We start from the raw sequence: 24,749 nt of genomic DNA on the forward strand, positions 1-24,749 counted from the left end.
AAGGGTGGCCTAACATTTGAGTACCAGCACCATTTTTGCTAGAAAAAAACACACTGATGTGTGCACCACTTAGGAGTTGACAGCACAGAAAAGGCACAATGAGTGGAGGATGCACAAGTCAGGGGAAGAGTGAGAGAGTACAAGGGGAAGGGTGTTTTTCTGATATTTCTCCAATAAACACCTTTCTGTTTTGCACCATGTGTGTAGTACCTGTATTTATTAGTTAAAATATAAAATCAGAAGCCTTAAGTACAGAGGAGTAATAAGAGGAGCAAAACTGTGTTGTATGGGAAGAGTGGTGTTATATCTAGAGGAGGTGTTCTTGGAGGACCATTTAGATCCTGACTATCTGACAATACTAAGGACACCTGGCATAATATCATTAAGGGGGCCTTCCTGTCAATAAAGGCCCAGCAATGATGTTGCATATGGCTGCAGGCAGGTGTCCAAAGGGGCAAGTCCTGCCCTTTGGAAGCCCCTGGGAGCACTGCCAGAGCAGAAAATTGTGAGTGAGTTGTAATATTTGTAGCTGCATTGGAAAATGCAAAGTGAAATCCAAACCTGCTAGTATTCCAGTCAGTGGCTCCTTGGACAAACATGTACCATCCATTGGATCTTAGGGGTCACTGGGTTTCAGGCTAAGTCCTTGAGAGAAGCTTCTTTAATATCCTTAGAATGTACTCCTCCCCCCTCCATCATGTAATGTTGTGTAAAGTTTACCTGCAAGAGATAATCAAGAGGAACTTAAGCATTTTTTTTAAATGCTTTGTTTTTTGCATTTTTTGTAATGCTATATTTTTTGCTCGATTATCTAGAGTTTACCTCCTCTGGAGATCCTGCAGCAGTCTAGTGCTGAGGATCCTCCAAGGATATGTCCCTGAAAGATCTTTGGCTTGTTAATTGGATCGAGGGTATGCTTAGGACCACCGTTTCCCACATGGCTATGTTTTCTTCAGAGACAATAGATAAGTTTGTTAGCAACCCATAAATAAATAAATTAATTAATTAACAAAAGTCTTTTTATTGTAGACAAGCGATGATTGATTCCATGCTCAAGACTCATTTCTACAGGGTGCATCTGCCTTGGCTGTTAAAGACTCTATTAACATTCATTATAAACCGGAAATGAAGGAAAATTCCTGCACAGCTAAGAATTTGGGATTTCCAAAAATCACTACTTCCATGCAAAGGGCATTTACAAGTTCACATTCTGCTAAAATGAACCCCTTAGTTTGTCAATGATTGAAATATTTTATAATGTACAGTCATTACCAAAATGCAAGCAAAACACAGCACCAAAACCTGAAGGGTCTCAAAAAACCCATATATCTCTTATTCCATTGCTGGATCTTATATTAGGAGTTATAAGAAGAATTGAGTATTGCCAGTACAACTGTGTATGCTTTTTTCTCTTAACTATAGTATTTTTAATTGACATTTTAACCCCATGATGCATCCAATTTAGGTAAAAAATGGCCATGTTGGATTTTAATCAGTGACTTTGGAATAATCTAACCTAATTCACAGTTTATATATCACACCTATCCCAACAGAAGGTTCCAGGCGGTTTACAATTCAAGAACCCACAAAAAAAGGAATAACAAAAATACATCATATAAAATGTATCAAAAAAGTTTTCAGCTTCTTATATAATTGCATATAGTCTGGTTCTAAACGAATTAGACCTCGTAAATTGTTCCACACAGTAAAGGCCTAAAAAGGAAACACAGAACCAAGCTAATGCTTAAACTGTATATTCTTAAAACCGGATATTTCAATTTTAAACTTGTATGAACTCAAACAGAATTGTAAAAGTAGTAAGAAAAAAATTGAATTAGGAATTCAGATGTATTCCCATATGGCACTTGAAAAACTAAACATGCAGTTTTAAAAATAATTCATGCACAAACACAAAGACAATGTAATTCTTTCAAATAATTAGAAACACTAGTTCTGTGACCCTTCAGCTTTCAGTGCTGTTCTTTTTTTGCTTGCTTCCTGGTTATCTTATGGCACCAGCCTCTCTTTTGTGTTTATTTTACTTACAGTGATTACTAAAAACACTGACCCTATATTCTTCTTTTGCTGACAGCATACAGGACAGTATGTGGTGTCAATGGGCCGTTGGTGGTACTGGATGACGTGAAGGTAATGGCAAATGTCTTCCTCTGTTTATAGGTTTTATCCAGAGAATCAGTGTTAGGATTATTATCTCAGAACAAAAGACAATTTCTATTAAGTAAGAAAGAGAAAGGATGAGGAGAGAAAAATAGCTTATACCTTGCGATGCAAAGTTTAGTTTAGGGGTCCTTTTACTAAGCTGGGTAAGCGCCTATGCACATCCAATGCATGTCAATTCTGAGTTTCCACCTGGCTACCGCGAAGCCCTTGCGGTAATATCATTTTTGGTGCGTGTCCGCTATACGCATCCGAAAAATATATTTTATTTTCTGCCGTGCGTCAGCTACACGAGCCAAGTGGCTTTTAATGTACGTAGGTGATTACCACCTGATTATCGCGTGAGACTTTACCGCTAGGTCAATGGCTGGTGGTAAGGTCTCAGACCCAAAATGGACGCGCGGCAATTTTCATTTTGCTGCACATCCAATTTCGGCAAAATTTTTTTAAAAAGGCCTTTTTTCCAGGTGCACTGAAAAATGACTCTGCATGCGCCCAAAACCCGGGCCTACACTATTGCAGGCCATTTTTCAGCACACCTTAGTTAAAGGACCCCTTAGTTTCTAGTCACTGGTGTCATTTCTTACAACCCTAAAAAAAACTTTTTTTTTGGTGCATGCTAAAAATAACAAGACTCTTTCTGCTGTAATTATCTAGATTTGGCCTGATATTTAAAAGCACTTGGGGGGTTGGCAGTAGATAAAACTGCATAAGTGATTTTAATTTTTTTTTCTGCTGTACTAAAAGCCGCATTTTGTAGAGATTGTTGAGTTAGGAATTGACATGTCCAGGTCAGGATGTTTGCAATTCTCCATTATTTTACAAAAGGCTCTGACGAACCTGAAAGCTTTTGTGAAACATGTATATGGATGCTAACTAGGGCAGCAGTAACAGCGATTCTAGAAAAATATATGTGGAAATAAAGAATGACATCACTCGGCAGCTTCCAAATAAAAGTACTGGTGCTTTAAGAGGATGTGGCAGTTTCAGAACTTGCAGCTATAAGTGCCATTGATTATATGTATAGCAGGTAATTCTATAAGGCAATGTATAAAGATAGGGGGCATGCTCAAATGCAAATGACAATAATCTCATTATGCACCATTCTGTAAGCATGTGCACAAACACAGTAGAGAAGGTAAAGACAATAGATGGTGAAATCCTGCAGCTCTTTATTACACTTCAATATGACTCGACATGGACACTTAACAAGATTGTGCTGCCGAAATACCCAGTTAGTGCCTAAGCTGAAACTAGCTATTTTGTGGGCAGTCTGGGGCAGAGTTGGCACTTATCCAGTTAAGTGCCGCTATTCAGAAGTTAACCGGATAGGTTAACTGGATAAATAGAACTGTATAAAATACAATCCTATATTTATCCAGTTTAATTTAGCTGCTTAAATGTTGAATATTGCATTTAACTGGATAGAAGTTATTCCGTTTTGCATAATCACATGTTCAATGCCAGTGCCCAGACATGGCCTGGCATTTAACATCTGGGCATACTGTCGTCGGCAGCCAAAAAAGCGCTGACTGCCGTCGGCTGAATAAGGAACCACAAGCTTTCAGTTGCTTCCTACATAAAGTAATACCTGTTATGAATCTCAAAATTTGCTTGAAGCTATGCAGGCCCCAGCTGAATATCGGCCGGGACCCAAACAACTTTTTAATTTGTTATTTTTTTGCAACAATCCCCTTCCCGGACCCCCTCCCTCTCTCTCTCCAGGCTGCGCCATCCCCCAGAGGGTTGCCCATCCTCCAACCCCCCCCCCCCAGCGGTCTAGGTAGGCCCCCCCCGGGCCTACCTCTTTTTCCTGGTGGTCTAGTGGGTCAGTAGGGGTAGGAGCACAGCTCTCATGCTCCAGCCCCTTGCAGCTGGGCTGAGGAAATGCCTGTCTGACTTTTTGTGGCATCTCGCAGTAGTTCAAACATTAATGCTATTTCAGATAGATTACTGTAATATTGTTTACACTGGATATCCTGAAGCTTTAATTAGAAGGCTTCAAATGATTCAGAATGCAGCGATTAGACTGGTTTATTCTGTTTGAAAGTATGACTCTATAACCCCTAGTTTTCTTAGACTAAATTGGTTATCAATTGAGGCTAGAGTTGAATTCAAATTGTGTACCTTCGTATTTTAATGCACCTTTGTATATGGCCGATTTTATATAGTTCCTAAATGGAAGTACATTCCTTCTAGAACCAATTGATGCTACTCTTTTCTGTTGTGAAAAAGATCAAACTTTCAAATTGTTAACATCATATTTTAAGTTTTTTGTTAAACTGTAGCAGCTGTACACCGCATTGGGTGAATCTCTCCATAAAGGCGGTTAATAAATCCCAATCAATCAATCAATCAATCAATCAAAAGTACATAAGTACATAAGTATTGCCATACTGGGAAAGACCAAAGGTCCATCAAGCCCAGCATCCTGTTTCCAACAGTGGCTAATCCAGGTCACAAATACCTGGCAAGATCCCCAAAAAGTACAAAAGATTTTATACTGCATGTCCCAGAAATAGTGGACTTTCCCCCAGTCCATTTAATAACGGTCTATGGACTTTTCCTTTAGGAAGCCGTCCAAACCTTTTTTAAACTCCGCTAAGCTAACCGCCTTTACTACATTCTCTGGCAACGAATTCCAGAGTTTAATTACACTTTGAGTGAAGAAAACTTTTCTCTGATTCATTTTAAATTTACTACATTGTAGCTTTATTGCATGCCCCCTAGACCTAGTATTTTTGGAAAGCGTAAACAGACGCTTCACATCTACCCGTTCAACTCCACTGAGTATTTTATAGACCTCTACCATATCTCCCCTCAGCTGCCTTTTCTCCAAGCCGAAGAGCCCAAGCCGGTTTAGGCTTTCCTCATAGGGAAGTCGTCCCATCCCCTTTATCATTTTCGCCGCCCTTCTCTGCACCTCTTCTAATTCCACTATATCTTTTTTGAGATGTGGCGACCAGAATTGAACAAAATATTTGAGGTGCAGTCGCACCATGGAGCGATGCAAAGGCATTATAATATCCTCATTTTTGTTTTCCATTCCTTTCCTAATAATACCTAACATTCTATTTGCTTTCTTAGCCACAGCAGCACACTGAGCAGAAGGTTTCAACCTATCAACGATGACACCTAGATCCCTTTCTTGGTCCGTGACTCCTAACGTGGAACCTTGCATGACGTAGCTATAATTCGGGTTCCTCTTTCCCACATGCATCACTTTGCACTTGCTCACATTAAACGTCATCAGCCATTTAGACGCCCAGTCTCCCAGTCTCGTAAGGTCCTCTTGCAATTTTTCACAATCCTCCTGCGATTTAATGACTTTGAATAACTTTGTGTCATCAGCAAATTTAATTACCTCACTAGTTACTCCCATCTCTAAGTCATTTATAAATATGTTAAAAAGCAGCGGTCCCAGCACAGACCCCTGGGGAACCCCACTAACTACCCTTCTCCATTGAGAATTCTGACCATTTAACCCTACTCTCTGTTTTCTTTTAACCAGTTTTTAATCCACAATAGAACACTACCTCCTATCCCATGACTCTCCAATTTCCTCTGGAGTCTTTCATGAGGTACTTTGTCAAATGCCTTCTGAAAATCCAGATACACAATATCAACCGGCTCAACTTTATCCACATGTTTGTTCACCCCTTCAAAGATATGTAGTAGATTGGTGAGGCAAGATTTCCCTTCACTAAATCCATGTTGACTTTGTCTCATTAATCCATGCTTTTGAATATGCTCTGTAATTTTGTTCTTAATAATAGTCTATACCATTTTGCCCGGCACTCACCGGTCTATAATTTCCCGGATCTCCTCTGGAACCTTTTTTAAAAATTGGCGTTACATTTGCCACCCTCCAATCTTCTGGTACCACACTTGATTTTAAGGATAAATTACATATTACTAGCAATAGCTCCACAAGCTCATTTTTCAGTTCTATCAGTACTCTGGGATGAATACCATCTGGTCCAGGAGATTTGCTACTCTTCAGTTTGTAGAACTGCCCCATTACATCCTCCAAGTTTACAGAGAATTCATTAAGTTTCTCTGTCTAGTCAGCTTCGAATACCATTTCTGGCACCGGTATCCCACCCAAATCTTCCTCGGTGAAGACGGAAGCAAAGAATTCATTTAATCTCTCCTCTATGGCTTTGTCTTCCCCGATCGCCTCTTTTACTCCTCGGTCATCTAGCGGTCCAACCGATTCTTTTGCCGGCTTCCTACTTTTGATATACCTAAACAATTTTTTACTATGTGTTTTTGCCTCCAATGCAATCTTTTTTTCAAAGTCCCTTTTAGCCTTCATTATCAGCACTTTGCATTTGACTTGACATTCCTTATGCTGTTTCTTATTATTTTCAGTCGGTTTCTTCCATTTTCTGAAGGATTTTCTTTTAGCTCTAATAGCTTCCTTCACCTCACTTTTTAACCACGCCGGCTGTCGTTTGGTCTTCCATACTCCTTTTTTAATACGCAGAATATATTTGGTCTGGGCCTCCAGGATGGGGTTTTTGAACAGCATCCACGACTGATGTAAATTTTTGACCCTCGCAGTCGCTCTTCTAAGTTTTTTTTTTCACCGTTCTTCTAATTTTATCATAGTCTCATTTTTTAAAGTTAAACGCTATACTTACTTCAAAGCTAATATCAAATGCGATCATATTATGACCACTGTTATCAAGCGGCCCCAGCACCATTACCTCCCACACCAGATCATGAGCTCCACTAAGGACTAGGTCTAGAATTTTTCCTTCTCTTGTCGGCTGCTGTACCAGCTGCTCCATAAAGCTGTCCTTGATTTCATCAAGGAATTTTACCTCCCTAGCGTTACATTTACCCAGTGAGTATCGGGGTAATTGAAATCACCCAGTATTATTGTGTTGCCCAGTTTGTTTGTGCCCCTAATTTCCTTTAACATTTCTGCATCCGTCTGTTCATCCTGGCCAGGCGGACGGTAGTACACTCCTATCACTATCCTTTTCCCCTTTACACATGGAATTTCAATCCACAGTGATTCCAAGAAGTGTTTTGTTTCCTGCAAAATGTTCAATCTATTTGATTCAAGGCTCTCGTTAATATACAATGCTACCCCTCCACCAATTCGATCCACCCTATCACTATGATATAATTTGTACCCCGGTATGACATTGTCCCACTGGTTAGCCTCCTTCCACCAGGTCTCAGAGATACCTATTATATCTAATTTTTCATTGAGTGCAATATATTCTAACTCTCCCATCTTATTTCTTAGGCTCCTGGCATTCACATATAGACATTTCAAAGTATGTTTGTTGTTCCTATTTACATGATGCTTAGTACTTGACAGTATTAATTTGCAATCTTTTGTCTGATTTTTATTTAAGGACACCTGATCTACTACGGTCTCTTTTGCAACCTCACTATCAGGATACCCTATCTTCCCTGTTTTGATGAAATCTTTGAAAGATACCTTATCCCGAACCATGCACTTTTGAGCGACTGTCGGCCTTCCCCCTGTTTCTAGTTTAAAAGCTGCTCTACCTCCTTTTTAAATGCCAATGCCAGCAGCCTGGTCCTACCCTGGTTAAGGTGGAGCCCATCCTTTCGGAATAGGCTCCCCCTTCCCCAGAATGTTGCCCAGTTCCTAACAAATCTAAAACCCTCCTCCCTGCACCATCGTCTCATCCATGCATTGAGACTCTGGAGCTCTGTCTGTCTCTTGGGTCCTGCACGTGGAATGGTAGCATTTCAGAAAACGCTACCCTAGAGGATCTGGATTTGAGCTTTCTACCTAAGAGCCTAAATTTGGCTTCCAGAACCTCTCTCCCACATTTTCCTATGTCATTGGTACCCACATGTACCAAGACAGCCAGCTTCTCCCCAGCACTATCTAAAATCCTATCTAGGTGACGCGTGATGTCCGCCACCTTTGCACTAGGCAGGCAAGTCACCAGGCGATCCTGCTTACCAGGCTGCTTTGCTTTGGAATTCCCTATCATCTTCAATTAGGTCACTATCCAGCTTATTTTCGAAAGAGACGGACGCCCATCTTCCGACACAAATCGGGAGATGGACGTCCGTCTCAAAAACAGGTATAATCGAAAGCTGAATTTGGATGGCCCCAACTGCTTTCCGTCACAGGGACAGGCGAAATTCTCGGGGGTGTGGCTGAATGGTAGCGAAGGCTGGACAGGGGCGTTCTAGGGCGTGGTTAACAGATGGACCTCTGCGCCTGATAATGGAAAGAAGCAAGACGTCCCCGACGAGCATTTAGTCCACACAAAGTTGGTCCTGTTTTTTTCACGACCAAGCTTCCAAAAGTGCCCAAACTGACCAGATGACCACCGGAGGGAATTGGGGATAATCTCCCCTGTCTCCCCCAGTGGTCACTAACCCCCTCCCACCCTAAAAAACAAACTGTTTAAATATTTTTTCCAGCCTCTATGTCAGCCTCAAATACCATACCTAGCTCCATGACAGCAGTATGCAGGTCCCCCGAGCAATTTTAGTTTAGTTGGTGCTGCGCGGGACCCACGCAGAGAGCAAAAGTCTGAAGAAAAAAAAACATGCAAGTGCAGTCAGGGACATCCCAAAAAAAACATGCAAGTGCAGTCAGGGACGTCCAAAAAAAAAACATGCAAGTGCAGTCAGGGACGTCCAAATTAAAACAATAGTAATAGGGGGATTCAAACCAGCCACCATCTGATTACAAGACTTGTGCTCTAACCACTGCACCACTTATTCAGCTGCTTAGACATTTCTTCCCTTTCCATTAAGTCCCTCCAAGTTTCTGTCAGCCCACAGCTCATTTACCTGACCGGTGTCAGCTAAACGGACTGTGATTGGCTGACAGAAACTTGGAGGGACTTAATGGAAAGGGAAGAAAGGTCTAGGCAGCTGAATAAGTGGTGCAGTGGTTAGAGCACAAGTCTTGTAATCAGATGGTGGCTGGTTTGAATCCCCCTATTACTATTGTTTTAATTTGGACGTCCCTGACTGCACTTGCATGTTTTTTTTTTCTTCCGATTTTTGCTCTCTGCATGGGTCCTGCGCAGCACCAACTAAACTAAAATTGCTCCGGGGACCTGCATACTGCTGTCATGGAGCTAGGTATGATATTTGAGGCTGGCATAGAGGCATCTCAGGGGGACCAGTGCACTACGAATGCTGGCCCCTCCCACGACCAAATGGCTTGGATTAGGTCCATTTTTGAGATGGCCGGCAGCGGTTTCGATTATCGCTGAAAACCGCGGACGGCCATCTCTAGGTCCAGTGATCTCACCATTTGTGTCGTCTATCTCTAGAGTCGACACAAATGATGGGATTTCAGCGGGCCGAACTGTATAATCGAAACCGAAGATGGACGGCCATCTCGTTTCGATTTTACGGTTCGCTCCGCCTCTTTGCGGAGCCGTCTCCGGAGATGGACGTTTTTACACATGGGTGGTCGCGTTCGTTTATGCCCCTCTATGAGATTATTTTCTGTTTAGAAAAGCATTAAAAACTTTTTTTGTTCAAAAAGTATATTTAATGTTTAGAAAATATTTTTTTATCTGCAATTGCCATTACAGAATTGGTGCTTAGAACCCATATTTCTGCCACTAAATTTTTGGCGCCCTTTGTAGAATCTACCCCTTTATGCTATGCAGAAAGTGTGAGAGGTAGTGGAATCTTTTTAAATAGTATATACCTGGGAGGTGAGAATATACCACAGACTTCTGTAGCCAGGAGAGCTGGTACCATCAAGTCTTTCTTGAGGTGTATGTGAGACGGTGAAGGTGTATGATGTCATCTGGTGATACCCTCCTGTTCCATCTGAAAAGCATGCAGCCTGCGGTGTGCAGCCACAGGGCATGGCTGAAGGGGCATGCCCGAAGTGCACACCCTGCCCCTTGGGAGCCCCTTGGAGCCTTTGAGAAGCTGATTAGGAGATAGAGTTATATTGGAGCTGCGGTCTCAAGGAAGCGGTGAGTCCCTCTTGCTGTGTTATGATGCCGAAGGGAAGGAAAATGAAGAACAAAACAGAAGTGGTGGGCTCCTCTACACCCAAAGTGACTGGCCCGATGGATAGACATTTGATAATGTCTTCAAAAGGTGAGAACCATATGGCATATTCCTCTGAGGATATCTCTTTGAGCCCTTTGGCTAGAACTCCACCATCCCAGCCTAATATATTGTTGCAGTTCTTGTCTGCACAAGGGGAACCCCAAGTACAGGGTGATCCCCTGCAAGGACAAACTATTTCTTTACCTACTGAAGTCGTGTTACCAGCAGGTTTGACTGATGTGACTTCTTCACTTCAATCAGGCATTACACTTAAAGATATATGGATGGTTGTTTCTAGGACTGAGACTTTATTGAAGGATGTAGTGACTAGGCTCTGCTCCTTCACTTCTGAATCAGTTCTTAAGTTTAAGGATCTTGATGTTAAAGTGTCTCAGCTTTCTTCTTCAAAATGTTGATAATAAGATTGTTTCTTTACAAAATGCGAGCATTTCAGCCATTAAGGATAGCCTCTATTTATCGAACAAATTAGAGGCTGTGGAAAATTCCTTAATTTCCCCATTACTCACTTTTTATCGGCTGAGATCCTAGTTAGGAAATATTTAAGGAAGTCCTTAGTTAGTCAAATTCTGATCAGATTGTTTTACATTACATTTCAGGAGAAACAATATATTTTCTTTGAATCTTTTCAGCTGGGGTAATTCTTCCAGGAATTTGAGGCCTAGCTGGAGTTAAGACACATATTTTGGAGTTCAGATTAGATTTTTGAGTCTGAAGAATTGAAGAAGTAAAGGATCTTTTTTATTTTTCTTTAATTATGTGTTAAGTAGATGTATAGATTCTCTCCTTCTATGATGTAGGCTGTTATTAATTATTTATTGTTTTAATTGTATATTTATTTATTTATTAGGATTTATTTACTGTCTTTTCGAAGGAATTCACTCAAGGCGGTGTACAGTAAGAATAGATCAAGCATGAGCAATAGACAATTACAGCAGTAAAAATATTCAAAAACAATACAAAGTATGGCATGGTATACTATTTACAATGTCAACACAATACGTAATAGAACATTATAGGTGATAGCGAAGGGTAAATCTATCCTGTTCAGTATCTCCCCTCTGTGTCCCTGTCCCTATCCTACCCCTATGTTCAGCATCTCTCCTATTTGTCCCTATGTTACTCTGTTCAGCTTAACCCTCTGTGTCGCTGTCCTTCCCCTTGGATTCAGTATTGCCCCCTGTGACCCTGTCCCTATGCGCCATCCACTGCCAGCATCTCTTCTGTGTCCCCATCCCTCCACATGTCCAGATTCTCTCCTCTCTTCCCTTCCTTCTGCACACCCACCCCTGACCCCCTTCCCTTCCTGGTCTGGCATCTCTCCCCCATCCCCTCTGTTAGTCCAGCATCTCAATCTCTCTCTCTCTCTCTTCCTTCTGCTCCCCTGAGTCCAGCATCTTCCCCCTCTCTTTCCCTCTCCTTTGGTCCAGGTCTCTCTCTTTCTTTCTGTCTTCCCTTTGCTTTCCCCTCTTTCCCAAGATCTAGTATCTCTTCTTCTCTCCTCCCCCTCCACATAATTCCAACATCTCACCATCCCCCTCACACCTGGATCTGGCATCTGTATAGATTCCCCCTCCATGTCCGGGTCCATCATCTGTCTTGCTTCTCTCCCCATGCTGAATGCTGCCTCTATTTGGCCAGCAGAGCCTTTCCTCTGTGTACCTCACCCACAGAAAGTTGCATCATTGAGGCAAAACATTCAGAGAAAAGGCTCCACTGGCCAAAGAGAGGCAGCTTTCAGCAAGGCCTCTGCTGGTGATGTGCTGCAGCATTTGGAGGACGAAAGAGGGAGGTAGATAGATGCCAGACCAGGGTGTGGAGGAGGGGGCGGGTTAGAGAGGGAGAGAGAGTTCAACCTCAGGTGGCCCATACCATTGGCGAGGCAAGCTTAATAGTAGCTAAACCTTCCTGTCACATCCTACAGTAAACTGATGAGAAACTGGTTTTAGGACTGAAATAAATATCTCTGACAACTGAATTTGATTTACATAATAAAAGGAAATAATGAAAGCTAGGTTTAATGTAGTCCATCACATAATGAAAATGTCAAAGTGGTGTCCAAGCAAACTGGAAGAGTAGTCTAATGGTTAGAACAGCAGGCTGAAAACCAGGGAAGTCCAGTTCAAATCCCACTGCTGCTTCTTTAGATCTTGTTTCAGGTAAAAATTTAGATGGTAAGCTCTCCAGGGACAGGGAAAGGCCTACCATACCCATGTATCTCACCTTGAGCCAGTGGCGTTCCTACCCTCGACAGCACCCGGGGCGGATCGCCGATGCGCCCCCCCCCTGGGTGCAGCGCCCCCCCCCCCCGCAAAATGACACCCCTCCGGGTGCACGCCATTGGGGGGGGTGCCGCAGCGCGCGCCTGTCTGCTCCCAGTTCGCTACGCTCGCTAAATTCTCTCGTTCGCTGCAGCTCCCTCCGCCCAGGAACAGGAAGTAACCTGTTCCGGGGCAGAAGGAGGGAGCTGCAGCGAACGAGAGAATTTAGCGAGCATAGCGAACTGGGAGCAGACAGGTGCGCGCTGCGGCACCCCCCCAGCGGCGTGCACCCGGGGCGGACCGCCCCCACCTTGGTACGCCACTGCCTTGAGCTACAAGTAAAACAAGAGAAAACTAGATCCAAAATCATCCCTTCCCCCTACACCCCTGACAAAGTCCTCTTTTTTTTTTTTTTTTTTTTGCAAACCATCTCTTAGAGCACAAACAGGCCATCGGAGGCTGAACTCATGAAACTACTGCAAAACAGCCCATCAAGTGCTTCACAAAAGATGCCTTAAATCCCAGCATTTAAAACATTTTTTTAATGGTATCTAACAGAACAATGGAGCAAATCAGTCAGAAAATCATTGTTTTTATCCAAGTTTATTCTCCCTAATGAATGGGGTAAACTATTCTCTGTTTCTGTAGTCAACAGTTTTTACAAAGCTGTTTAGGGCTTTGTGATTGGCTGCCTCATGAATGCCTTGCTTAATGACCCTCCACCTCTTGCATGTGAGTTGAGGGCAAACTCAATTCAATGAATGACATGACCTTGGGACTGTGAAGCCCCAGTTGATCAAAATGTGCTTATCTTTGTTTTTCTGAGTTACTAAAAATGAGAGGCATATTTTCACCTGATCCCTGGTGTGCCTGTCCTTTTAAGCGGAACAGTTTATCAGAATAAGACAACCCTCGTATCCTGCAATCTGCTCAACCAAGAAGAAAACCTACTGTCCTCACAAAAACTCTAGTGTTCCCAGATGGGCTCAAAAGACAGGAAGGGAAATTATAAAATTCTGCAAGCATGTGAATTTATAACAAAGATCAGTATAAAAATAGTGACTGTGCAATTGTATGTCACTTGAGAAGTATAATTAGGCAGAAAATATCAGTGATACCATAGTAATGTATCCGCTCCCCCCCTCAAAAAAATTATAGGGGCTATAGGGGCCCATTTTACTAAGCCGCATAGGTGCCTATCAGGCTTATTTTCGAAAGAGAAGGGCGCCCATCTTTCGACACAAATCGGGAGCTAGGCATCCTTCTCCCAGGGTTGCCCAAATCGGCATAATCGAAAGCCGATTTTGGGCGTCCCCAACTGCTTTCCGTTGCGGGGGCAACCAAAGTTCCCGAGGGTGTATTGGAGGTGTAGCGAAGGCGGGATTTGGGCGTGCCAAACACATGGGCGTCCTCGACCCATAATGGAAAAAGAATGGCGTCCCTGATGAGCACTTGGCCGACTTTACTTGGTCCCTTTTTTCTTACAACCAAGCCTCAAAAATGTGCCCGGACTGACCAGATGACCACCGGAGGGAATTGGGGATGACCTCCCCTTACTCCCCCAATGGTCACTAACCCCCTCCCACCCTCAATAAACAACTTAAAAAATATTTTATGCCAGCCTCTATGTGTAAATCCTTGTGCATCAATTAGGCACAGATTCCCCCGAATTTATAATACATGCATCTTTAGTGAGCACCCCTGACCCGCCCATGCCCCTCAAATGGCCACGCCCCTTTTCAGTTACACGCTAGATAATCTGCTTGCACATCTTTATAGAATAGTGCTTAACAAGATGCATACACGGATCCAAATTGTTATCAATTAATGATAATAATTATTAGCACCCAATTATTGGCACTAATTGGCTCATTACTCAATTAAATTGTGTGTGCAATTTTGGGTACCATATATAGAATCCGAGGGTGCATCCCGATATAAGAGGGCAAGTAGGCACCTATTTAACGCTATTTTATAAAGACACAGAGGTACCTATAGTATGTGTCTTTATAGAATACTAGTAAAAAAAGCCCGTTTCTCATTGAAATGAAACGGGCGCTAGCAAGGTAATGACCTTCTGCCATTAATGTTCTCCCCCCTCCTCTCCCCCTCCTCCCTCGTCTCAGGCCCCCCTGTCATCTCAGGACCCCCTCCCCCCTGTTGTCGCAGCACCCCCTCCCCCCTCTCTCTCTTGTCTCAGGACCCCCCTAGAGGCATATTTTCAAAGCACTTAGCCTCCCAAAGTTCCATAGAAACCTATGGAACTTAGCCTCCCAAAGTGCTTTGAAAATATGCCTCTTAGTCTCAGGACCTCCCCTCCTTTGATGTCCGCGCACCCTTTCTCCCATTTCCGCCAGCCAGCGCCTCCCTCCCTCTGTCTCTGTGGCCTCCAACAGCAAGGAGGACATGTTCGGGTGCCCCAGCCCTTCGTACGTGGCAGCTGCTGTTTAAAAAGTTTTACCTCCTGCTCGTCCGGCAACACTGAAGTGGAGCAAGTACAGACGCCGCTTGTTTCAGCTGTTCCTCTGGTCCCGTCCTCATTTCCTGTTTGCAGAAGGGCGGGACCACAGGAACTGCAGAAATTGAAGCGAAACCACCGAGTTCCCTTGAGGGCGGGGCAGTGATTGGAAGTGCAATTACGAACCCTACCAACACTACACGGCTTCACTGCCACGGAGTCAGCTTCAGCATGTTAGAGGTGCGAATTATTATATTAGACTAGTGTAAGCACAGAAAGCACAGCTATATTGCAGGTGAGGACATTTACACCATGCCTAAATTATTTAATTATGCACATTAATTAGTGTATTTTATCATCTATCTCCCAAATTCTGTATATATGGCACCTTAAGTTGTGCGCGCATTGACAAATTGCACGCACAACTTAATTGATTTACAAGCCAATCAGTGCCGATAATTGGTACTTAACCAATTAACAGCACTAATTGAATTTAATTAGAATTTACACACACAACTTTCTAGGCATATGCTACAAGGCAGTGGGGGACATTCTGTATATGGTGCCTAAAAGATCGGTGATGAAATCAGTGCAGATTAAGCGTATTGTATAATCAGTGCCTAGATTTAGGCACCCATTATAGAATATGCGTAGTTCATATCTCAGCGCCAAAATCTACGCACATCCATTTATACTGACCAAAGCTTGGCGTAAATCTCTGCACGTAGATTTAGGTGCATTGGGCCATATTCTGTAACTAGGCACTAAATTTCGGGATGTCCACAAAATGCCCATCTCCCCGCCTATAATCATGCCCCTTTTTCCCTGCGCACATTAGAAGTTTGGCACACATCATTACAGAATATGCTTAGTGAGTTGCATGCGTAAATTCTGCAAATTTGTGCTCATTATTGCCTGTTAACTGCTCATTAGCTTGTTAAGGGGCCCTTTTACTAATTAGAACTACCACCTGGCTAACACGTGCCCCGGACAGTAATTCCATTTTTGACACATGCCCAAAACACGCCGCTTACTGACCGGTTAGCCGGTGAGACCTTACCGCTAAGTCAATGGGTGGCAGTTAGGTCTCAGGCCCAAAATGGACGTGTGCTGGCTTTAATTTTGCCGCATGTCCATTTTCGGCCACAAAAAAGCCTTTTTTCCAGGTGCGCTGAAAAATTGACCTGCGTGTGTCCAAAACACGTGCCTACACTAGCGCAGGCCACTTTTGGGGGAGTCTTAGTTAAAGGGCCCCTAAGCTTGTTAAATTACGCCTATTGTTATAGAATCCACACCAATTTTGGTGCCAATCTCTAGGCGCTCTATAGAGAATCTGGGGGAGTGTGTGTAATTCTAATGCATGCAGTCAAAAAGGGGGTGTGGCCACGAGGGTGAAATGGGCGGGTTGTGGGTGTTTCAAAAAACTATGCTACTATTATAGAATACACCTGATCTGAGCCTAAATTAGTCACAGGTATTTAGGCCTGGTCTTAGGTGGCCTAAATGGGTGTACCTAAAGTTTAGTCGCAAGAATGGCACTTAGACATATTCTGTAAAATACACCTAACTTTAGGCATAATATGTAGAATCACGCTAACTGTGTGGTTTTTCGGCACCAATTTTTAAGGCGCCATTTATAGAATTTGGCCCTATGTGTGTACTTGCAAATTCTAGCCTTGCTATTTCCAAGCTTCATCCTTGTACATGCCTACTACATAGTAACATAGTAGATGACAGCAGAAAAAGACCTGCACGGTCCATCCAGTCTGCCCAACAAGATAAACTCATATGTGCTACTTTTTGTGTATACCCTACCTTGATTTGTACTTGTCCTCTTCAGGGCACAGACCGTATAAGTCTGCCCAGCACTATCCCCGCCTCCCACCCACCAGCCCCGCCTCCCACCACCGGCTCTGGCACAGACCGTATAAGTCTGCCCAGCACTATCCCCGCCTCCCAACCACCAGCCCCCGCCTCCCACCACCGGCTCTGGCACAGACCGTATAAGTCTGCCCAGACTTATACTGACAGAGTATGCAGTATCATGTCAAAGCACAGTCTTGTACACTGGTTGGAATTTTACCACATTACATTTACATTCATATGTGACCACATACATTCAAAAATGACTTTACAAATTAGACCTTAAAGGATCAGTGGCCAAAATCCTCCTTGGGGAAACTTTGAGGCCCTGGTGGCTCAGTAATGCCTCTTTTCCAGCCCCTTTCGAGGGCTAAAAATGTAGTGCCCATCTGGGCAAGAGTGGTCAATATTTGGGAAGCCCTGCACCTTTGAAACACCTTATCTGTGACTCAATCCCAAGACCCTACTTATACCCGCTTTGTCCTCCCTCCCTCCCATTTGCTTCTGCCTCAGGCGGTGCCTAACCCTCGGCAATGCATCAGAATTTCCAGCCAGTATAGTATTAGTTTTGTCAATCCAGCTCTGCTCATGCTGTCATAAACACTAGTCATAATCATTCCCTCATGCTTTTTGTCAAAGCACCTTGGGAAATGAAAACAATAGTTCTTCAACAGATTGTTATACTTCTGCAGTTGGCAATTTTCCTTATGTAGTTTACTTCTGAAACATATATATCAGAGCTGCTGGCCATCTTAGTCATAGTCACAGACTGATGTAATAAGCTGTGTGTTAGAATTATGTGCTGGTCTAGTACACAATTTCCTAATGCATGTGTATAAAGAGGGAACATAGAATCTTCTGACTGAATACTCACCAGGCAAACAAAGGTTACATGTAGAAAAATATTTTTATGCCTAATGTGGTAAACAAATCATTTATGCACCAAAACATGTACAAATACAGGAGAGTGTGCTGATCAGTATAGAAACATTCATATATTTTAGTGTGTTGGGTATGTGTTAGCAGCAGAATCAATGGTTTGTGTGGAGTCTGCTATGGAACCGGATACATTTCTGCAGTCAAGCGTAATGCTCATCATTTCTAGGGATGTGCATTAATATGGTCTCGGTTCCTTGCATCCAGGTTTAAGAGCTATTGCCTTCATTACCACTGGATTTAAATGATGAGTGCACTGATGTCTCTGCATCCCTTTGTAGACAGGATTCTTGTGTGGCTAAACTCCTCTCTGCATAGGTGGTCATTACAACATAGAAAGTTCTGCATAGATTCCTGTGCTAAGTCTCTCTCATTTTGCCACTTTACGTCCTATTAGAATCTCAGCTCCTTCCAGACCTCCTCAAGCCAAAGAGTCATTCTGGATTGTTTCCTGGGCTGTAACAGATTAGTGTATTAGTCTAGTGTTTCCCAAGTCCATTCCTGGAGTACCCCTTGCCAGTCAGGTTTTCAGGATATCCACAATGAATATGCATGAACTTGATTTGCATATACTGTCTCCAATATATGCAAATCTCTTTCATACATAGTCATTGTAGATATCTAGAAAACCTGACTAGCAAGGGGTACTCCAGGACCGGACTTGGGAAATACTGTCTTAGTCCGAAACCTGATACACAATGAGCTTGTTCCAAATACTCAGGGTAAACAAATTAACAAAAGAGAGGGTAGAACAGCATACAAACACACACAATAGAAGGAAAAAAGCACAGCTGGTCCTTCAGGATTGAGATAAACAGAGTCCTTTAATTCTGAAAAAGACCCGACACGGGCCATGTTTTGGTGTGAAAAGGCCTGCCTCAGGGGTCCAAATTGTTCTCATAGATATAAAAATGCAAGATTGGAAAAGCCAAGCGATCATGGTATATCGCCTCAAGAAAATTATCCACGCTATTTTGCAGAACACCGTCGGTAAAAAACCGTCAAACTCCTACCAAATACTTAGGGATCAGAAGAGCAGGAGTCTGAAATAGGGTGAGCAGAAATATCCAGTATCACTCTGAAAAAATGGAGTAAAAGGCATGAAGAATCCAAGAGAGAGATATGTCTGGCGAAAGCGCAAGCGGAAGAACAAATGGCTAGAAATGTAAGGAGGGGTGACAAAAATTTCTTCAGGTATATTAGTGAAAGGAGAGTGACTAAAAAGGGAATTGTGAGACTAAAAGATACTACAAACCGCTATGTAGATAATGATGAAGAAAAGGCAAATTTGCTAAATAGATACTTTTGTTCTGTTTTTACTGAAGAAAATCCGGGAGAAGGACCGCGATGGTCTGGCAAAAGTTCATTTGAGAATGGAGTGGATATAGCACCGTTCACAGAAGAGAGTGTCTATGAACAACTTGAAAAGCTAAAGGTGGACAAAGCCATGGGACCGGATGGGATCCACCCCAGGATATTGAGGGAGCTCAGAGAGGTTCTGGCGGGTCCTCTTAAAGATTTGTTTAATAAATCCTTAGAAACGGGAGAGGTTCCGAGGGATTGGAGAACGGCGGAAGTGGTCCCTCTTCACAAAAGTGGTGATAGGGAAGAAACTGGAAACTACAGGCCGGTAAGCCTCACTTCGATTATTGGAAAAGTAATGGAAGCGATGCTGAAGGAAAGGATAGTGAATTTCCTGGAAGAAAATGAGCTGCAAGATCCGAGACAACATGGTTTTACCAAAGGGAAATTGTGCCAAACGAATCTCATTGAATTCTTTAATTGGGTGACCAGAGAATTGAACTGTGGACGTGCTATAGACGTAATCTACTTAGATTTCAGTAAGGCTTCTGACACGGTTCCCCACAGGAGGCTCTTAAATAAACTGGATGGGCTGAAGATGGGACCCAAAGTGGTGAACTGGATTAGGAACTGGTTGACAGACCGGCGCCAGAGGGTGGTGGTGAATGGAGTTCACTCGGAGGAGGGAAAGGTGAGTAGTGGAGTGCCTCAGGGATCGGTGCTGGGGCCGATTCTGTTCAATATATTTGTGAGTGACATTGCCGAAGGGTTAGAAGGTAAAGTTTGCCTATTTGCGGATGATACTAAGATTTGTAACACAGTGGACATCCCGGAGGGAGTGGAAAACATGAAAAAGGATCTGAAAAAGCTAGAAGAATGGTCTAAGGTTTGGCAATTAAAATTCAATGCGAAGAAATGCAAAGTGATGCACTTAGGGAGTAGAAATCCATGGGAAGCGTATGTGTTAGGCGGGGAGAGTCTGCTAGGTACGGACGGGGAGAGGGATCTTGGGGTGATAGTATCTGAGGATCTGAAGGCGACGAAACAGTGTGACAAGGCGGTGGCCGTAGCTAGAAGGTTGCTAGGCTGTATAGGGAGAGGCGTGACCAGCAGAAGAAAAGAGGTGTTGATGCCCCTGTACAATTCGTTGGTGAGGCCCCACCTGGAGTATTGTGTTCAGTTTTGGAGGCCATATCTTGCTAAGGATGTAAAAAGAATTGAAGCGGTGCAAAGAAAAGCTACGAGGATGGTATGGGATTTACGTTACAAGACGTATGAGGAGAGACTTGCTGACCTGGACATGTATACCCTGGAGGAAAGGAGAAACAGGGGTGATATGATACAGACGTTCAAATATTTGAAAGGTATTAATCCGCAAACGAACCTTTTCCGGAGATGGGAAGGCGGTAGAACGAGAGGGCATGAAATGAGATTGAAGGGGGGCAGACTTAAGAAAAATGTCAGGAAGTATTTTTTCACGGAGAGGGTGGTGGATGCTTGGAATGCCCTCCCATGGGAGGTGGTGGAGAGGAAAACGGTAACGGAATTCAAACATGCGTGGGATAAACATATAGGAATCCTGTTCAAAAGGAAGGGATCCTCAGGAGCTTAGCCTTGAATGGGTGGCAGAGACGGTTGGGAGGCGGGGCTTAGTGATGGGCAGACTTTATCGGTCTGTGCCAGGGTGGTGGTTGGGAGGCGGGGATAGTGCTGGGTAGAATTGACTACGGTCTGTGCCAGAGCGGTGGTGGAGGCGGGGCTGGTGGTGGGAGGCTGGGGATAGTACTGGGCGGACTTATACGGTCTGTGCCCTGAAAAGACAGGTACAAATTAAGGTAATGTATACACAAAAACTAGCACACATGAGTTTATCTTGTTGGGCAGACTGGATGGACCGTGCAGGTCTTTTTCTGCCGTCATCTACGTATGTTACTATGTAAGAATGAACTGTGTCAATTACATTACATGGTAGATTTATTGGAAATACATTTGTAGTGGGACTCCACAATGTGCCTTCTGTGTGGTGCAAGACTAATATTCTGGGTCCCTGTTCCAGAGATACTGCCAGTCAAACTAATGATGGAGTGATCTATTCGGAAGAAGTAGTCCACTATCAGAGAAATCCTCAAGACTTGAAGGGAAGCATAAACAACCAAAGGCTAGGAGACACTTTTGTCTTCTCCACTAGGTGGGCCCTGCAGAGAAGAAAAAGGTACATACAAGATGATAGTTTCCTGCTCTGGGGTCCTTCAAGATCTTAGTCTTGCACCAAGAGGTAAGCAGGAGAAGTGGAACAGAAGGAACAGGCCTGGAACGGGGCATATTCCATAAGTAAAGAGGAGAAGAGGTGCCTCAAGGCGGAGAAAGGAGGGATTATTCAGGCAGTGTGAGTATACGCTGCAAAGCTGTATTACCAGGCGGCGGGTCCCAAGTCCTTGGGTGCATCATACTGCTTAGTTCAGAGAGGTTAAACAAAAGAAACAATTGTTAAGGGGGAAGGACTTTCTGTAAACAAGGAATCAATAAGAAGTGTGAGAGATGAGAGACCAGGATATATATCCATGTCCTACAAGTTGACCTACTACTACTACTTATCATTTCTAAAGCGCTACTAGACGTACACAGCGCTGTACATTTGAACATGAAGAGACAGTCCCTGCTCGACAGAGCTTACAATCTAATTAGGACAGACAAACAGGACAACAGATAAGGGAATATTAAAGTGAGGATGATAAGGGTTCTGAAAAAGTGAATAAGGGTTAGGAGTTAAAAGCAGCATCAAAAAGGTGGGCTTTTAGTTTAGGTGGACTACACCTAAGAGTCTCTAGCAGGAGGAGACTGGGACTGCTAAAAGTCCTGAGAATGAAAAGCACTTATTAAGGAGCACAGAAAGTTGAAAACCTGTCTGCCAGTGGAAGAGCACTATAGAATAGAGGAGAAAAGCACACCTCAGAGGAGATTATAAATATTTTGAGCAAGTCTGATACTTTTGCATTACTTACTTTGCTTTTATGGCCTGTATGCCTTATTGTTTTCTGGTCCCTGTTTTGTATATGTTTGTATATTTTGGAGGAGGAGGGGGCAATTGCAGGGACGTTTTATCCTAAAACCTGGTCTGCCTTCCTCAATATTTTTCCAGTGTGTGTTTTATTGTTATTCATTTGCATTTAGCTTGCATTTTTTCCAGTAGTAGGCGTAGCTCAAGAACAGAAGAACATAAGAATAGGCCATACTGGGTCTGACCAATGGTCCATCTAGCCCCGTAGTATCCAGTTCCAACAGTGGCCAATCCAGGTCACAAGTACCTGGCAGAAATGCAAATTGGTAGCAACATTCTATGCTACCAATTCTGGGGCAGGCCGTGGCTTCTCCCATGTCTATCTCAATAACAGATTATTTATTTATTTATTTATTTATCTATCTATTTATTTATTTGTATCCCACATTTCCCCACCTATTTGTAGGCTCAATGTGGTTTACTTAGTACCGTAAAGGCGTTCACCAATTCCAGTATGAACAACTACAGTAATGTTGTGGTAGAATAAGGTTCGTGTGTACAGACACATTAGGGAATCGTAGAGAAGAAGAGTTATTATATCTACGATTCCCTAATGTGTCTGCTCCACATGAACCTTATTTTACCACTACATCACTTTGTATTTGTTCATACCTGAGTCGGCAAACGCCTCTCTGGTACTATGTAAGCCACATTGAGCCTGCAAATAGGTGGGAAAATGTGGGATACAAATGCAACAAATAAAATAAACAGTGTGGAGAGTGTGAGTAGGAGAAAAGAAAGAATTTCTGTTTGTGGTGACCGGAGTCGGTATCAGAGTGGGAACTCAGCTGGTTGGTGAGAGCTGGGTTACAGTAGTTTTTCCAGTCATTCTTTGTTTCCAGATGTTCCTTGGTTTTAAAGGATGCAAAATTCTACTCACTTCTCCAGTTATCTTTTATTTGTTTTGCTCTGTTATGATGTTAAAATTACAGGAAGGATGCATTGTGATTTCATAACCTTTAGTTCTATATGTTTAAAAGAGGGAGCTTTCTGTGCCATCCTCCTAATGTGAACCACGATAGGTACCCTGAGCCTTAAACATATTATAATAGCTCCCTTTAACCACAGAAATATCTGTCCTTTCTGACCAAATATGCTATGGCTTGCTGGTAAGAGTGTTAAAATTCAGAGAAGTCTTGGATCTCCTCAACTGCAGGCTGCTACTGTGTGTTCTGCTGAGGAAGTCATTCTCCTGCCTTTGGGTTGGTTTTATCCAGCTGTTGCAGTAGTGATAGCAAGAAAATACAATGGGCCCCTGTCTTTTCTTTCCTTAAAGACTGCCAAGAAATTTTATTGCTGTAACTATGCTGCAATGCCATCAACTTCAAAGAAAGCTGCATACACACTTCTAAAGTATTAATAAAAGAAATTGTGTTGTTGGTCCTGTGTGGATGAAAGGTGTCGCACAAATACAAATATTGGGCTCATTCCTGTACTGCTCACCTTGAAAGCATTCAGTTTATGGGCCGCACTCATATGTCACACCATTCCTTTCCATAGGGGAGAAAAGAAGTGTGCTGCAAGGTTAGACAGCTTAGATATGTAGAAATAAATTAAAAAAAAACTGTAGGTGATACTGTTGTATGGGTTATCTGTGGCTAGCTTTCCTTTCATCTGATCAGGATTGATCCTTGCTCTACACTGACCTGATGAAAGCTAATCACAAGTGTAGCTATGTTAGTCCAATAAAAATGAATCTTCTACCACTTGTAGGAGAACAGATATGATCAGTTCCCAGCTGCTAGTTTCATCTTTTTCCACCAGAGGGAGCTCAATGCATTACAAACATTTAGTTCACACACCATGACTTGTGTGTGGGATGTTTTCATAAATTTCAAATGTTATATTAAAAGGAAAAAAAAATAAACATAGGAGAGAGAGAGGATATATGCATTCATTTATTATTCTTATTATTATTATCATGCTTTCGCACAGCCTGCCAGATGCATTTGACTGGGATTTGGAACTCTAATATTGAGTCCTTCCCAAGAGGTATGTCTGTGGGCAGTTCCAAGCAGCACAACCTTTTGTAGTTGACAGTGATTTTGTCAATGCTCAGTGTGTTCAGATGCTGTTCCAGGTCTTTTAGTATTGCTCCAAGGACACCACTTACTGCAGGGACCACAGCTGCAGGTTTTTGCCAGAGTCACTCAGCTTCAGTTTTCAAGTCTTGATATATCATGATCTTCTCCAACTATTTACCTTCAACATGGCTGTCTCCTGGTATTACCATATCTATGATCCACACCTACATAAGAACATAAGAATAACCATACCTGGTCAGAACGATGGTACATCTAGTCCAGTGTCCTGCTTCCAGCAGTGGCTAATCCAAGTCACCTGGCAGAAACCCAAATAGCAGTGACATTCCATGCTACCAATTCCCAGGTAAGCAGTGGCTTCCCCATGTTTATCTCAATAGCAGACTATGGACTTTTCCTCCAGGAACTTGTCCAAACCTTTTTTTAAACCCATATATGCTCACCGCTGTTACCATATCCTCTAGTAATAAATTCCAGAGCTGAATAAACTATTCACGTTTACCCGTTCAACACCATTCAGGATTTTGTAGACCTCTACCATATCCCCCCTCAGCCATCTCTTTTCCAAGTTATGAGGCCTAACCTCATAAGCCTTT

The 24,749-nt window shown here is 43.0% G+C and overlaps 1 protein-coding gene across 1 annotated transcript in view; it reads left to right on the forward strand.

Moving 5' to 3' along the window:
- The window catches only part of ATP6V1B1 (ATPase H+ transporting V1 subunit B1), a 177,121-nt gene that overhangs the window by 68,955 nt on the left and 83,417 nt on the right, over positions 1-24,749 (forward strand). The window contains 1 exon segment of the mRNA XM_030192550.1: positions 2,093-2,148. Coding sequence (XP_030048410.1) covers positions 2,093-2,148 — 56 coding nt within the window.

Source organism: Microcaecilia unicolor, chromosome 2 (genome assembly GCF_901765095.1).
Source record: "Microcaecilia unicolor chromosome 2, aMicUni1.1, whole genome shotgun sequence".
In the NCBI taxonomy this organism is placed as follows: domain Eukaryota; kingdom Metazoa; phylum Chordata; class Amphibia; order Gymnophiona; family Siphonopidae; genus Microcaecilia; species Microcaecilia unicolor.